We start from the raw sequence: 15,056 nt of genomic DNA on the forward strand, positions 1-15,056 counted from the left end.
TCCCAGTTATTCACGATTTCTTGTAGCATTCTTGTAAAAGTCTCCCATACCAAAATAACAAAGAATTTATTAGAGCTGACACCCTTTTCTGCCCTGGAGTTTTAACAGAACAGACGGTTAAACCCCAGAGAATAAATGCCAGCTGGCATATCTTACAGTTCCTCCTCGTTATTGTCTGAAATTTGATGGAGACCTTGACAGAGTGGAGCCTGAGATGCCAGAGATGATGCAGCTCACTATTCCATTGGCTCTCCTTGTTGCCATGGCCCACGCTCTTGGATCACAGCCTAGCAACCGGGCGGTTTCTCCAAAACCCGGTGCAACAGGTCCTGCGCCTAACTCTGCAGCAGCATTCACACACTGACGTTTCCAGTTGACTCAACATTAAAAATGTTGAAGACAAATCTTTTTTTTCCTGAACTGACTCGAGTTAATATACAGGGCCTTGTTCACAACCTGCAAGCAAGATTAATCCTTTTCCATTATTCTTTGTAAATATTTAATAGTGTGCACCCAGCAGTAGTAGCAGGGCTATGTCTGGATGGGGTACCTGCACAAAGTGCAAATGCTGCTGTATTTGAATCTATTCCTGTTTAAACTGCTTGAAGCCCAAGGCTTTACGTCACACATTATTGGCTTGAGCTCAGTCACCCTTGTAAAAAAAAACAGAAATTAACAGACTGTTGTCATGTGTATAAAACTGAAGTCTTCAGGAAAAAAAATCAGTGTCCCTCTTATTTATACATAGAAAAGGAAAAACGGAAATAGAGGATGATGGGAAAAAAACATAAAATACTGGTGAGAACTAGGTAAATAGAGTTTTAAAGTGTATAAATATTTAATGTTCATTTTCTGCCTGTTAAATGGGGAAACCTTTCCGTATACTCTGTGCTGAATAGAAACCCTTCAACGACAGATTTAATATCATACCGACACTCAGACTGAGCAATATTTTCCCAATTACTAAAAGTCTTGTGGAGCCTTGGCTTCTTTCTTTCTCTGTGCTTGAGTTATCAGGGCTGCTCGTTTATTCAGTGGAATGAACTTCATTTCAAATTAGTCATTAATTATAGAGAAAATCTGGTTAATGAAACAGTGGTCACGTTTAACGTCTCTTGGAAAAACACAGACATCCCTCCTTGATGTTTTCTCTAGGGCGATCGTGTTTGGAAGCCCTTGACCCTTGTCTGTACAATGCTAAAATAATTAAATGTTTCATTTCAGGTGCTTTTCTGTGCCAGCTCTTGAAACAATTTGCACTTCATCAAGTGATCAAATTGAGAGTTTTGGCAATGATTGAACTCTAATGAGACCATTTCTCTGTCCATGTCTTAGCCAATATAATAAAATTTCTTCTCTAATATGCCATCACTGTCACCACCATCCACACTGTCGCTTCAGTTCCATTTGAATCCATATTTCCTCTCCCTTTTCTGTTCTTTTGCGGGTGTCTTGAGAACCATGTAGTTTGTGGAGGCTTTTCCAGCAGGAAATAATAAAAAAAGGTCTGCTTATGTCTTTCACTGGAAAGTTGTTGGGCTCTTGAAAAGGTATTTCGCTTCTCTCTCTGCCATAATCTGCTTCTTTCTTTTCTTGCTCTGTCTGTCTTGTCTCTGTCTAGCTGAGTAGTGAGGAAGGGAAGCTCAAAGAGGCGCAGCGGGTCATCTGTGAATCTGATGGAAAGGTGGGTGATGTTCTGTAAGATAATTTTCTGGCTTTGAAATTCGTTTGTCTTTCAGAATTATGGCTCCGGTCTGCTCTGTGCGTGTGTTTCTTTGCTATGTTCATGTGCACACCACACACACATACTTGTACAGTGAGGACCTACAGAACCATTGGCTCTCATTCAGTTTTCATTGACTCTCGTCTAACCTGTGGAAATGACCCCCCAACTTTCGGCTGAAAGTCGACTCAAAATGAAGCATTTTTGCCGCTTTTAGATTTTAAATAAGACGACCCTTGATTTCTAAAAAATAATAAAAAAATAAATTGCTTCCCAGGAGGTTCTGCCTTTCTGAAAAAAAAATTCAAATTCAGTCTTGACAAATATACTGTAGTAATACCTGTGTACCCCACACAACCACCACCACACAAACCCTCCCACGCACCTCGGTCTCTACAGGTACACCTACTGGACAATTTATTAGTATCTAAATCAAAATAATCTGCCAGCTTTGTTTTAGAGTCACCTGAATTTTCTGCTTGTTTTGTTTTCAGTGATGGTGCTGAAGCTTCATGGTGTCACGAGCCTTTGAGTTCAATTGTGTTTTTTTGTTTTTTTGTAGTCTTTTTCACTAATTCTCATGGGCAGAGGCTGCAGACTTGTTTCTATTGATTCAGTGTCAACCTGTGGCCTTCAGTAACTCTGAAAAGCAGTGCCCAGTGCCACTTGACCTAAGACAATATCTCTAGTCTTACTCTGAGTCACAGGCACTGTTTCAGGGGCAATGACCACAGACAGCAGACGCCCCATCAGGTACCATTATTGTCATGTCTCATGAAATTGATTAAACATGCCTTATGCTCTTGGGACAGGAGGTGACTTCAGTTACCATGGTGTTGGTCAGAAAGGACAATTATTTTTTAATTGTGTTGACTTTAAAAAAAAAATACATGAACAGTACAGTGAGATCAAAGGAGGTCTCACACGTAACTACTCCACCTCCTCAAAAAAAACAACAATTTCACTAGTTTTATGCTCCTCAAATAAACTAGCATGCTAAATTTTCATTTCACCCTCCTGTTTGAGTTACTAGACCGGGACATTTAATTGTGCTGTATTCTCAGATGCCTTTTTGACTGACGCCTGCTCTTGAGCGCTAGCCGTCCCTGCAGAGTCTAATTTGCTCTTTGGCTTCCCTGCGCCCTTCTGCCTCAGAAGTGGGGTTATATTTAATGCTGTGTGGCCACTCTGTGATAGGAAGTGCTTGCAAAAGGCTATGTCATGCTAATCAGAAGCCTAAATGAACGAGTGAGTTAAGACATTGGCAGCGAAGGGCCATTAGCAAGGATGGAGCGTAAGACAGGCTTGCCCTATTTTTGACCCCTGTTACCAGCAATCAATGCTTGGACATGGTTCGCAACACTCATCAAAAAATAAAGCGTTATGGCCGTATTGACCAAAATGGGGTTTTCAGAACACACTTGCGCAGCAGGAGCTGCTCTGCGGTGCCTCGCGGTCCTTTGCTGGGAGGAAGAAGTGCTAAGATTATGCGCAACCTTTAGAGTGTTGTAATGTCTTATTAACATTCTGCGTGCAGAAGGGGCCGAGGAAGCACATGGCGCACACCAGAATACTAAAGCCACTCGAGCAGTGCGGTGGGCCAATGAATAAGAAAATGATGCCGCTCTAATTTACCAGCTAATTTGCTTTCATTCTCTTGCATTAATCTTAAAAGAAAAAAAACAGGCCGCGGTGACCGGGAGATTGACAGATGCGTAATCATTGTTATATGCCAGCGTTTAGGAAATTAGTCTTGTGTTTAAGCCTCTTCCAGCTCCACCTTTTTTCATTTCCTCTGTAATAATACAATGCATCGAGAATTAAATACTTAAAACTTTTGTGATTTTTATTAAAAAATGGCCAGTCCTGTAATGATGGAAGGGGCGGAGAAGCTTGAAATGAGAAGCCTGAAAATGTGTTCATAAGGAAAAAAGATAACGCAAGAACTTCATCACAGATTAATTTCTAATCATCGGCAGGTCACAAACTACAGTATCTGTATTCTTCCTGGCTTGTTTTCTAATTGATCCATTTGCATATTTTTTTATTTCGCAACTGTCACCAGTTTTGTTTTTCGAAGATGATAAATATATACGGTTTCCATTAAAAAAATCAAAATGAGGCGTTAGCTCAGCCCTGGCAGGAACTACGGAGTTCTGCGTGTTATCTGAAATTGTTTTAATTTTGCCTGCCAAAGCTCGATGTTTTCTCTTTGTGACATTATCTCATTGCTTTAGGAGCAGAAATGGCTCTTCGTGCTGTAGCCAGTTCAGAAGCTCCTTTTTTCTGACAACAGAAGCGATTGAGTCAGTCCTGCTGTCACTCCTGGTGCTCTCCTGATATGATCACTTGGATCTTTACGTTTGTTAGCTATTATTTTAGAGCCTCAGTTACATTTGTGTGCATGATTGCTAAACAGTTTGAAATGCATTACTCCAACCACAAAATGTCTAAAAAGCTGCACACATAATTACATGTGTGACATCCTCACTGTGAGCAAAGCTGCTAAATTAGACGTGATTTAACCAGGATAGCCTTGTGGAAGTGTAGACTCATGTCCAGTCGGGAGGCCTTCTTTAACAGCTTTTTTGCAGGAAGAGACAAAGGTTGTCCAAGGTCAGTGAGTCAGTGATTAGTTTTCACTTAAGACCCAGCTTGATTAATCAATTTTGACAAGAATTTATGAGCACAAAGCATAGTGCAATCCATATAGATATGTACACTCTATATGCATGTACAGTGGTGTGAAAAAGTGTTTGCCTCCTTCCTGATTTCTTATTTTTTTGCATGTTTGTCACACTGAAATGTTTCAGATCATCAAACAAATTGAAATATTAGACAAAGATAACACAAGTAAACACAAAATGCATTTTTTAAATGAACGTTTTTATTATTAAGGGGAAAAAAATCCAAACCTACATGGCCCTGTGTGAAAAAGTGATTGCCCCCCCTGTTAAAACATAAATTAACATGTGGTTTATCACATCTTTGGAAAGCTGAGTTCAATTTCTCTAGCCACACCCAGGCCTGATTACTGCCACACCTGTTCTCAATCAAGAAATCACTTAAAATAGGACCTGCCTGACAAAGTGTAGTAGACCAAAAGATCTTTAAAAGCTAGACATCATGCTGTGATCCAAAGAAATTCAGGAACAAATGAGAAACAGAGTAATTGAGATTTATCAGTCTGGAAAAGGTTATAAAGCCATTTCTAAAGCTTTGGGACTCACAGTGAGAGCCATTATCCACAAATGGTGAAAACATGGAACAGTGGTGAACCTTCCCAGGAGTGGCCGGCCGACCAAAATTACCCCAAGAGCGCAGCGACGTCTCATCCAAGAGGTCCCAAAAAACCCCACAACAACATCCAAAGAACTGCAGGCTTCACTTGCCTCGGTTAAGGTCAGTGTTCATGACTCCACCATAAGAAAGAGACTGGGCAAAAATGACCTGCATGGCAGAGTTCCAAGACGAAAACCACTGCTGAGCAAAAAGAACATAAAGGCTCGTCTCAGTTTTGCTACAAAACATCTTGATGATCCCCAAGACTTTTGGGAAAATACTCTGTGGACTGACGAGACAAACATTGAGCTTTTTGGAAGGTTTGTGTCTGGGGCTGTTTTGCTGCTTCAGGACCTGGAAGACTTGCTGTGGTAAATGAAACCATGAATTCTGCTGTCTACCAAAAAATCCTGAAGGAGAATGTCCGGCCATCTGTTCGTGACCTCAAGCTGAAGAGCACTTGGGTTCTGCAGCAGGACAATGATCCAAAACACACCAGCAAGTCCACCTCTGAATAGCTTAAGAAAAACAAAATGAAGACTTTGTAGTGGCCTAGTCAAAGTCCTGACCTGAATCTGATTGAGATGTTGTGGCATGACCTTAAAAAAGCGGTTAAGGCTCGAAAACCCTCCAATGTGGCTGAATTACAACAATTCTGCAAAGATGAGTGGGCCAAAATTCCCCCACAGCGCTGTAAAAGACTCATTGCCAGTTATCGCAAACGCTTGATTGCAGTTGTTGCTGCTAAGGGTGGCCCTACCAGTTATTAGGTTTAGGGGGCAATCACTTTTTCACACAGGGCCATGTAGGTTTGGATTTTTTTTTCCCCTTAATAATAAAAACCTTCATTTAAAAACTGCAGTTTGTGTTTACTTGTGTTACCTTTGTCTAATATTTCAATTTGTTTGATGATCTGAAACATTTCAGTGTGACAAACATGCAAAAAAATAAGAAATCAGGAAGGGGATCAGGAATCACTTTTTCACACCACTGTATATCTCTTCTTACACCACTTTAACACATTGTATGATAATGTCATTAGCTGTGTGGGCAATTCTATTAAAGATTCCTTGCAAAATAGCAAACATACAGTGTGGCAGTCAAATGGTTCATGCTGAACTTGATGGCCATTAGCAGCAAATTTGCAAGTTGGAATAAAGCTATTCTCATGGTCCTCATTTTCTATCACATTGAGCTGTGTGGGCAAAGTGAGACCTGACAGTTTTGATACTCAAGTACAACAGGCAGAGTAGAATTTAGCAGAAGGCTTAGATTGGAAAGACCAATCTGAATAATATGAATAATGGTGATTAAATCTTGCATTAAATATATTAAATTTGCATTCTTTGTAAATAAATCACAAAACCTTTAAGAGTCAAATTTTAGTTTGTTTGGTAAACAGTGATATGATAGAGATTTCTCCAAATGTTACCTGTGAATTAAAAATATCACTCGCTGTTGTATCAGTAAATATAACCTGGAGAATCCAGGAATGTGTCACCTCTCTGTGGAATGTTTAGCGCTTGTGATACCCTACCAGAGCTGTGCTAAGTGCATAGGGAGAATTTGAGAGAATCAGGAACAATGCTGCTAAATATAAATGTAACCCCACAAGAGCCTCTCCTTTCTCTGGAGCGAAACCAAGCATGTCAGTGGATCAGTGTTCCTCTGAGGCCTGCAGTATGCTGTATCACTGTGTTGCCAGAACTCCATCACTCTGTTGTGCCAGTGACTGATGGAAAGGGGTGTAATTTAAAGGACATCCTTTTTACACCCATATCGCACACTTCAACATTCCTCAATGCCCAGCAATTGATACAGTACGTCCCCTCCTTGAGAACTTTTCCAGTGTGTAGCATGTCATGCAGTAAGCTCTTTATCGAGTAGACCCCTGCTCTGCTGAGTAAAGACAGCATGTGTATTCTACAGCTAAAAACACTCAGGCCTTATTATTGGTCTCATTGCCTGGTTTTTTACCACTTGGAAGTTCATCTACCAGGCGACTGACCTAGTTTTCCGTGTGCAGGTCTGTTAGCAAGGTGGAGATATATTAGTAATGGTACCTTGGAGCATTAACCTTTGGCTTGCTGATAGAAGCCAAGCTGGCTGTAAATACGCCCAGCGCGTTTTCTGCTCATTTATAAGTTTCTCCACAGCACAGGGGATTAGAGCTCAGGGGAGATCAGGATTGGCCTAAAAACTCGACAGGGCCTTTATCAGCCCTTATTACAGGCAGAGGAGAAGTAGAGTTTGTTCTTAATCATTTCACATTCTTGAGGAAGATGAAAATAACCGTAGTTTACAAAATAAGAAAGGGCCATGTGCTGTCATTTTCCCAGCCAGGTGCAGAGCAGGTCAAGTCCTGAAGCTTTCTAAATGACGGCCATTCAGTGCCGAGAGCGGGCTTTTCTTTCAAGTCAGGGACAGTGTTGGACTGCATGCTAACTGAGCTCTTGGTGTTTTTTTACAGGCTGCATCAGGGGTTCCCCCTCCCCCTCCTGTGATAGGGGGTGCTGTACCTCCTCCTCCCCCTCCTCCACCACCTCCACCTCCTCCTGGGGGCTGCCCCCCCCCTCCTCCCCCTCCCCCTCTGTTTTGTGCAGGAGTTCCCCCTCCTCCGCCCCCTCCACCTGGTGCAGGGCCCCCACCACCCCCACCCTTCCCTGGTGCTCCTGGCATTCCTCCTCCACCGGCTCCCCCTGTTGTCAAGTTGCCTTATGGACTGCAGCCGAAGAAAACCTACAAGCCAGAGGTGGCCATGAAGAGAATCAACTGGTCCAAGGTACTGGGTTAGCGTGCGCACTGATTGTTATTGTGTGGCTAGCAATTTCCCTGGGCTCCCTCTTACTGTTACTGTAGATCTGTATTGTAAATATACTGCTTTTCTGCAGCAGTAGAAGTTTTCCTAAAATGTCTGTCAAGCAATGTGGACAATTTACCACTCTCTCACTGGTAAAGCTTCTGTAGATCATAATACAGTTGCATTGGGTAAACAATGAAGAAGAAGAATTTTATAATTAGAACTGCTAGGAGTTTGTAGAGTTTTTATTCTCTGTAAACTAATAATACTCGCCTTGCACCTTGCTCCAGTTTTGCTTCTTGCAATTATTTTTGTAAAGCACAGCTGGAACATATGGGCTGAAGTAATTGTTTTGTACTGAGGCGCCTTGGTTGCAACAGCTTGTTTTTCTCTTGGACAATACAATCAGTGTGGCAGAGACGTGAAACCAGATAAATCAGATAAGCACACTTTATCCTTATTGCTTCAGTCGAATTCAATCTGGAATAATATTATTTCAGGATACACAGTGTGTGCAGTTGTATTGGAATTTATCGCCCATGTGTGTATTGACTCCATCTTCAGTCAGACCCCATGTAAAGCCTTTAGACTATGTCAGTTGTTTTTAGATATTGGAAATAACTGCAATTATGAAAATTAGAAATGGAATCTGTGTAAATGGAATACACCTACTGTAGATGGCTGTGTGTGCACTTGCTCTAGTTTGATGCTGATATTTTGTACCATCCAAAAATTTCACAGATTTCTTAACTTTTCATTTGCAATCAGGTTTGCAATGAATACTTGTTTTCCAAGGACTCGTATCCACTCACGAAATGATAGAGAAAGCATATTTCTTTTTCACTGCGGTAGGACTATAGGCCATCTTTATTTTTTTAGGTCCTTCACTGGGGCCATGTTCAAACATAAAACCTTAAGGAAGCTGCTTGTTGGGTAGCTAGTAGTCTATTGATCTGAGGATCTTATCCGGCTGATGTATCTTTCATTCATTTAAATTGAATGTGTTTTTAGATTCAGAGCATTATCTGTGTGAAGACACCAAATTCCCAACATGCATTCTGCATAATCATTTGAAAGAGATATGTATTCCAGCCCTATTGAATTTCACAGGCTTACAGTGTATGAACATATTCCTTTTGAAATTGATCAAATGCATATGGGTATTTGTTAAATTGGATTTTTGTTCATGAGGTTGAAAAAGGCAATTAGAGGTATTTGTAATATGAGGTATTTGTAGTAGATAGATAAGTGGAGTTCTTCTAAATTATATATCTGGACATGTGGTTGTTTTTTAGGTTCTTTTTTTCTGTTACATGGCTATAATGGTAAAATATCCAGTCATTTTATTGTTGCGGACTCCTACTGTACTGTAGGTGAAAACTTGAAGAGTGTAGTTATATTAGTGTATCATGAACCAAGGAGAAAGAATCATTTCTACCAAAGGAGTTTAAATAACAACAATGAGAGCAGTGACCTGCTTTTGCTCAGAGGTTTCTCACCCCCATATAGAAATAATTAAGGTATCCTTGTAATGTCGTATCGGTGTGTTAATTTTAAATTTTAAATCTGTAGTATTTCAGTCACATCTGCTGTGGAAATCCTGCACTCAGTGGTGATTACAGGAGTACCACAGCATTTTTTCATAATGGCCTATGAGCCTGAATAAATGTGCTAATGGGCAAATAAGGCCTATATTCAAAATACCAATAAACATAATGAATCTCTGAGATAAAATACTATGAAAATCAATAATAAGATTGGAAAATGTATGCAAGTTTCCTTTTTTATAGCCTAGGAAGTAATATGTCCTTTTTGATAAAGAAATAATAATTTGAATATATAATTCATATACAGTACGTATGTCAGACATTATATTCAGTTTTCTCTAAAACTGTTGATTTGTTAAGATACAGTAAAACCAAATTAACAATCTAATATTTCTAAAATACCTATCCCCATCTGTGGCCCGTTTTCCTTCTTCATAGTAGGTCCACCTCCAAAATTAGATTTTTGTTAATGAGGTTGAAAAAGGCAATTAGAGGTATTTGTAATACAATGAGGTATTTGTAGTAGATAGATAAGTGGAGTTATTCTAAACAGCGATAATAATAATAATTTGTTATTGTACACATCTCTTGATTGTGGGCTTTCTAAAGATTATGAAAAAAAGTCTCACCAACCTGAGCTGTATGTGTATAAGCCATCATACTGTAGAGAGGAATGCAGTAATGCTGCCATCAGAAATAATATTGCACGTGTCGCCTGTGTGAAGCATTCAATCATTAATGGCTTTGCAGAGAGGAAGAGATGTGCACAGGATATATGGAAATCAATCCATGTTTCTTATGCAAATACACAATATAAAAAACCATGAAGGTGTTTTAACATCTGTGTAATGATACTCAGTTGCTTGATACCCTGTAGTGTGTAATATGATTTTTAATGTGACTTAGTGACAAGACGAAGTGATCGTCAGTGCTTAGAATTATAGACTGTACTGGTGCATATTATTATGTTTATACATTCATCTTTTAAGCAAGTGCATCTATCTCTCTATATTGAGAGATTGAGAAGGAAATTGGTACATATATTAAGTACACAAAACAATAGGAATAATGAAGGCAGAGGTATAAAATGCATCTCATGATCTCATAGATATTCATTATAGTGTGAGGAAAAGCAATAATTTTATCTATATTTCAAAATATGTCAAAGTTAACAAATCCATCTTCAGACGCTGGAGCAGTTGGGTTTGCTGTCAGAGAAATCTGGTAGCATTTCACCTCTCTGTTTTATAAAATTCTGAGTCGAAATATGTGACCTCTTAACATTTTGCCTGTGAAGCACATAATATTAGCCTGCCCTTTTAGCACAGACCTGGAGCCTGGCAACAGTGACAAAATCTGGAAGAGAAGATGTCACTCCAACATGTGTCCATGAGGCTCAGTGTGTCCCATTTCCTGGTTAGTGTAGAGCCTCAGTGTACAGGCCGACCGAGAGACATGTGAAGCTCTGGCTAGAACTCCCCTCCCCTCCACTATTTCTAAATCAGTTTCCTGTACTTTATTGACTTGGACAAACAATTATATGTAACATTTGCCTCCATTTGTGTTGGCGGTTGGTTGCAGCTTTTGTTGCAGTTTTGTGTAATACCATGAACACTTGGCATGAATGCATCTTCAGTGCTCCGAATGCACATTCTGTGTCAGCAATGAGACAGTTTAGCCTGCTTCCATTTGATCAATTTCCATGGTGTACAATTTATTATTTCAGCTGGAAATAATAAATACAATTGTACAGAATAATGTGATTCAGTCTTTGACTGTGACAGTGCCAATGTATTAGCAACGCCACCTCCTTTATTCTTTTTCTAATTGTAACCAGTGTCAACATCTTGTGGTCGAGAATATGCTGCTGCTTTTTCTTAATGTCAGTCCAGAAATTTCTTTGAAGGAAAGAATAATATTTCTTCTTTCTTAAGGAAAAAAAAAACACATCTTGCTTTGCTCTAAATCACCCACTGGAGACCCTTCCATCTCTAACCGTGAAAAAAAATAATAATAAAAAAATGCATAAAAAGGAAAACCAGCCAGGAGCGATAAAGTGAGGAAACAATTTTTTAGCATGTAACTGATTTTCAAGCGGCCATGCTGGAGATTGTTGCCTGGAGGTGTTGTAATGTAATTTCTCCTACGGTTAGAGCACCTACACTTGGGAATGGAACACGTTTATGGAAAAGTAAATGATTGCTCAGCCTGCGTCTCAGGCCCATGGAACAGCATGAAATCCGCCAAGAACTTGTGGTCTGATATCCATGTGGACAAGATAGCTGTTTTACATCAGTTAAAGTCGAGCACAGACACTGTGACACCTACAATAACAGCCGTGGTTCTGATAGTGTGACAATGCTGCAGATTTCTAAACAAAAAGGAATTGAACGCTGTTGTTCTTGTGACTTTCCAAAGGTTTCACGTGCGGTAATTTATTTACTAGTTTTCACAAAAGTTGTCTTTAAGGAGAATATTGCAAGGAGGCTACACTTGGAACAAATAGCAAAGTTAACACTTCAGTTATTACTTTCAGAAAGTTATTGTTAAAGTCATAAAGATAGTTAATGAAGCTGGCTGTTATTATTGTTTTTTGCAGTTGGTTTCTGAAGGTGTCTTCCTCATTAAATTCAGTAGTTACTTTTCCCCCTAGACACCTTTAAGAAGAGTGCAGTAAGTCTGCTAGCTACCCTTCAACAGGGTAGTAAAACTATAAATATTCCAGTTGTTTATTACTTTCGGAAAGTTATTTGCAGGCGACCTGGGGGCTTGCTAGAGTCGTTCTGTTATGTGAAGGAAGGATGCACATCGGGATTTTTACTGTGCAGCGCTATCGGCTTCGGAAGAGATTTATCAATACCGAGCGCAAGATGTTGTAATTAGTTTTGAGGGACTTGTTTGGAGAAGATATATACTACTTGCTGTGCATGTGTAACAGAGTTATTGAATACAGGTGTGTGCATCAAATGTATGAGACTCTGAGGACAGCTGAAGAGGGAGAGATCTGGGACACGTAAATCTGTGCACCTTATGCTGTATTTTAATATGCTATCCATTTGGCTTGCCTTGGCATACTGTAATGGAACATTTCTACAGTGTGTGCCCTTTGGTATGAAAAAAAACAAAACTGTACCTACCATAAAAAATGAGTACCAATAAATTAAAGTTTTTCACTGCCCAAATTCCAAAGTTGTCCTCCAGTTTTAAATTAGGTCATTTGGCCATTTCTTAACTCTACCTCCCGATAACTGCAAAGAATGTCTTAGCCATGTGGGCATTGTCTGTCGCACGTAAATTAAAAGCAGCCAAGTTCTTTTTTAAGGGTGCTCTACCATGAGCGACAGCTCTGCTCTGATGGCTTGGATTCAGGACAGATGGCACACAGTTCAGTTTCAAAAGATTGTTTAATGGCATTTCATTTTTTTAAAGCCTCCATCAAGTGAATTCTGAATTGTGTGCACACTGAGTGTGTGTGTGTAAACAGTCGCACAGAATTCGATGCATTCTGCCTCCTGTCTTGACAGAGGTGAACAACATCAGTGGGACAGTCTGGATGAGATTGAAACATCCCTACTGAATACAGAAAAAAGAACAAAACTTGCTGGTTGCAAGCTGTTCACTTTCAGAGTTGATGAGTCCCCTTCAATAAAATACATCAGCGCTTAGTATTCAGTTCAAGTATTACAGGCTAAACAGCCTCCTCCTGATTTTAACCTTTCTCTTGTTCACTCAGTTACAAGAGTATCCGTTCCTGTCTGCACAGCTGTAACTGGACTACATGCAGAGATATTCTTGTCACTATGTCTTTTTCTTGTTTTCAACACAAATGTGCTCTGTCACAACACCTGCCCTTTTTCTTAACACCTTTTCACTTTGCGAGAGTAAAAATAACAAAACAACAATTAACCTACAGTACCCATGCAAGTTAACTTGAGTGCATTGTAAAGGATTCTCTGAAAATAATAATCATCCAATACAGTCATTGAAGAGTTTACATAAACCAGATCTGTTGAATGTCATTCTTGACTCCAATTTATATCTTAATTCTGTGACTAGAACTGCTTCTGACAATTAAGAAACATTTCTAAACTCAAAACCTTTCTTAATGTAAAAATGTTCATGCTTTCATGAGATCCCATTCGCCTACCCTAACTCTTTATTTGCTTTCTTGCTTGACAGTGCACTCACATGGCTTTATGGCTGCCAGTAAGCTTACTTCTCTCGCATGTCTGATCACATCACCACAATGCTGACAGCTTTACATTCGTTGTCTGAGAGTTTTCAAAATGACCTTAAGGTATCTAGAATAAAGTGTTCAGGCTTCAGGTCCCTCTTACCGTCAAGAGCTTTTTGGTTCAGGTCACTGTTTTGCGTATGAAAATGGTTGATCAGGTCCTTTCGCTGTTACACCCTGTGTTTCTGAGCTTCCTTCCCAATCAATGTTGAAATTTCAGACACACTAGAAACTTACAATAGACACTAAAAACTGTATGTTAATGTAGTGGTTTGAAATACGACATATTATTGATAATTTACATGTATTTATGCTTATGTTTTGCTCAGTGCTCTGGGATATTTTGGCATGAAGGGCACCATGTAAGAACAAATTTATATCATGTTGTGCAGAGCCATTGCACCTGGGTACTCAATTAGCACCCCAAATGCAACATTACCTATCTTGAGTGTGTAAGTGTTTGGCTGAAGTACTTGGAATGGGCTACCTCAATGCAGCACTTGTAAACAAAGAAATGTTTTATGTGCACCGAGTTGAAAAGAATTACATTTTTCCTTTAGAGAAATCAACAATGAGAGCATTTAAGTTTTGAGTTAATCAGAGGTTTATTAGGCTTAATTAGTCTTTTTACTTTCTTTCAATTAGTGGAAATTGCTGATATGCTGAAAGATCATTTAAGTGTTTTTTTAATGATCCATAAAAAATTAAGTACTGAAAGTCCTGGAAACAGACAAATTACTGCATCCTGATACACCTATAAATCAACAAAAACTAATTAATGTATATGTTTGAAAATGTCTCTTACATGTGCAAGTATTCTGATTAAATTCATAGGTTACCAGTATATATAATATCCACCTTCTTCATGCAGAAATCTTAACACTTAAGTGCTCAATGTCTTAGGAATGCTAATTAGTTGCAGTGATTGAACATTTAATTATGTTCCTGTGCACTTTCAGATTGTGCCTCAGGAAATGGCAGAGAGCTGTTTCTGGATTAAAGTCAAGGAGGAGAAGTTTGAAAGCCCAGACCTCCTCGCTCAGCTGTCCCTCACCTTCTCAACGAAGACCAAAGGTATGTGTGTTTCTCACAGGGGCTCATTCCGACAGCAAGATATGAACCTCTGGTGTCCTGGTTTTGTGCTGTGGTACATTTCCCAGTTCCTTGGAGGCATCTTAAAATTTCGAAGATGGGGGTTTGCTATGTAAAGCTTTTAGACCCTAGATCTTAGGAAAAACTCTCCAAATGATGTGCCACTCACATCGTTTATGTCTTGTGATGTACAGGATCTAGGTTTACATCCTTATTTTTCAGACAATTGATCTTCAGTTAATCAAAATATGTTTAAAATGATCAGGTCTTTCCTATTAAATGTGTGCTTGATAAACACATTCTGTAAAACCTGTCTCCTGTTTGCTGTTAAACTCCCAGTTAGCACACGCGTGATTGAGATCAGCGTACCATTTCATT

The 15,056-nt window shown here is 39.5% G+C and overlaps 1 protein-coding gene across 9 annotated transcripts in view; it reads left to right on the plus strand.

The window, feature by feature from the left end:
* Positions 1-15,056, plus strand: part of diaph2 (diaphanous-related formin 2) — a 491,250-nt gene that overhangs the window by 189,705 nt on the left and 286,489 nt on the right. For 8 of the 9 annotated variants that reach the window (XM_015351699.2, XM_015351694.2, XM_069193806.1 and 5 more), the window contains 3 exons: positions 1,622-1,684; positions 7,476-7,787; positions 14,546-14,660. In XM_015351699.2, the coding sequence (XP_015207185.1) occupies positions 1,622-1,684; positions 7,476-7,787; positions 14,546-14,660 (490 nt within the window). The remainder of the gene's footprint in view (positions 1-1,621; positions 1,685-7,475; positions 7,788-14,545; positions 14,661-15,056) is intronic. The other variant, XM_069193808.1, reaches the window with a different exon arrangement.

The sequence above is a fragment of the Lepisosteus oculatus genome, chromosome 8 (assembly GCF_040954835.1).
Source record: "Lepisosteus oculatus isolate fLepOcu1 chromosome 8, fLepOcu1.hap2, whole genome shotgun sequence".
Lineage (NCBI taxonomy): Eukaryota > Metazoa > Chordata > Actinopteri > Semionotiformes > Lepisosteidae > Lepisosteus > Lepisosteus oculatus.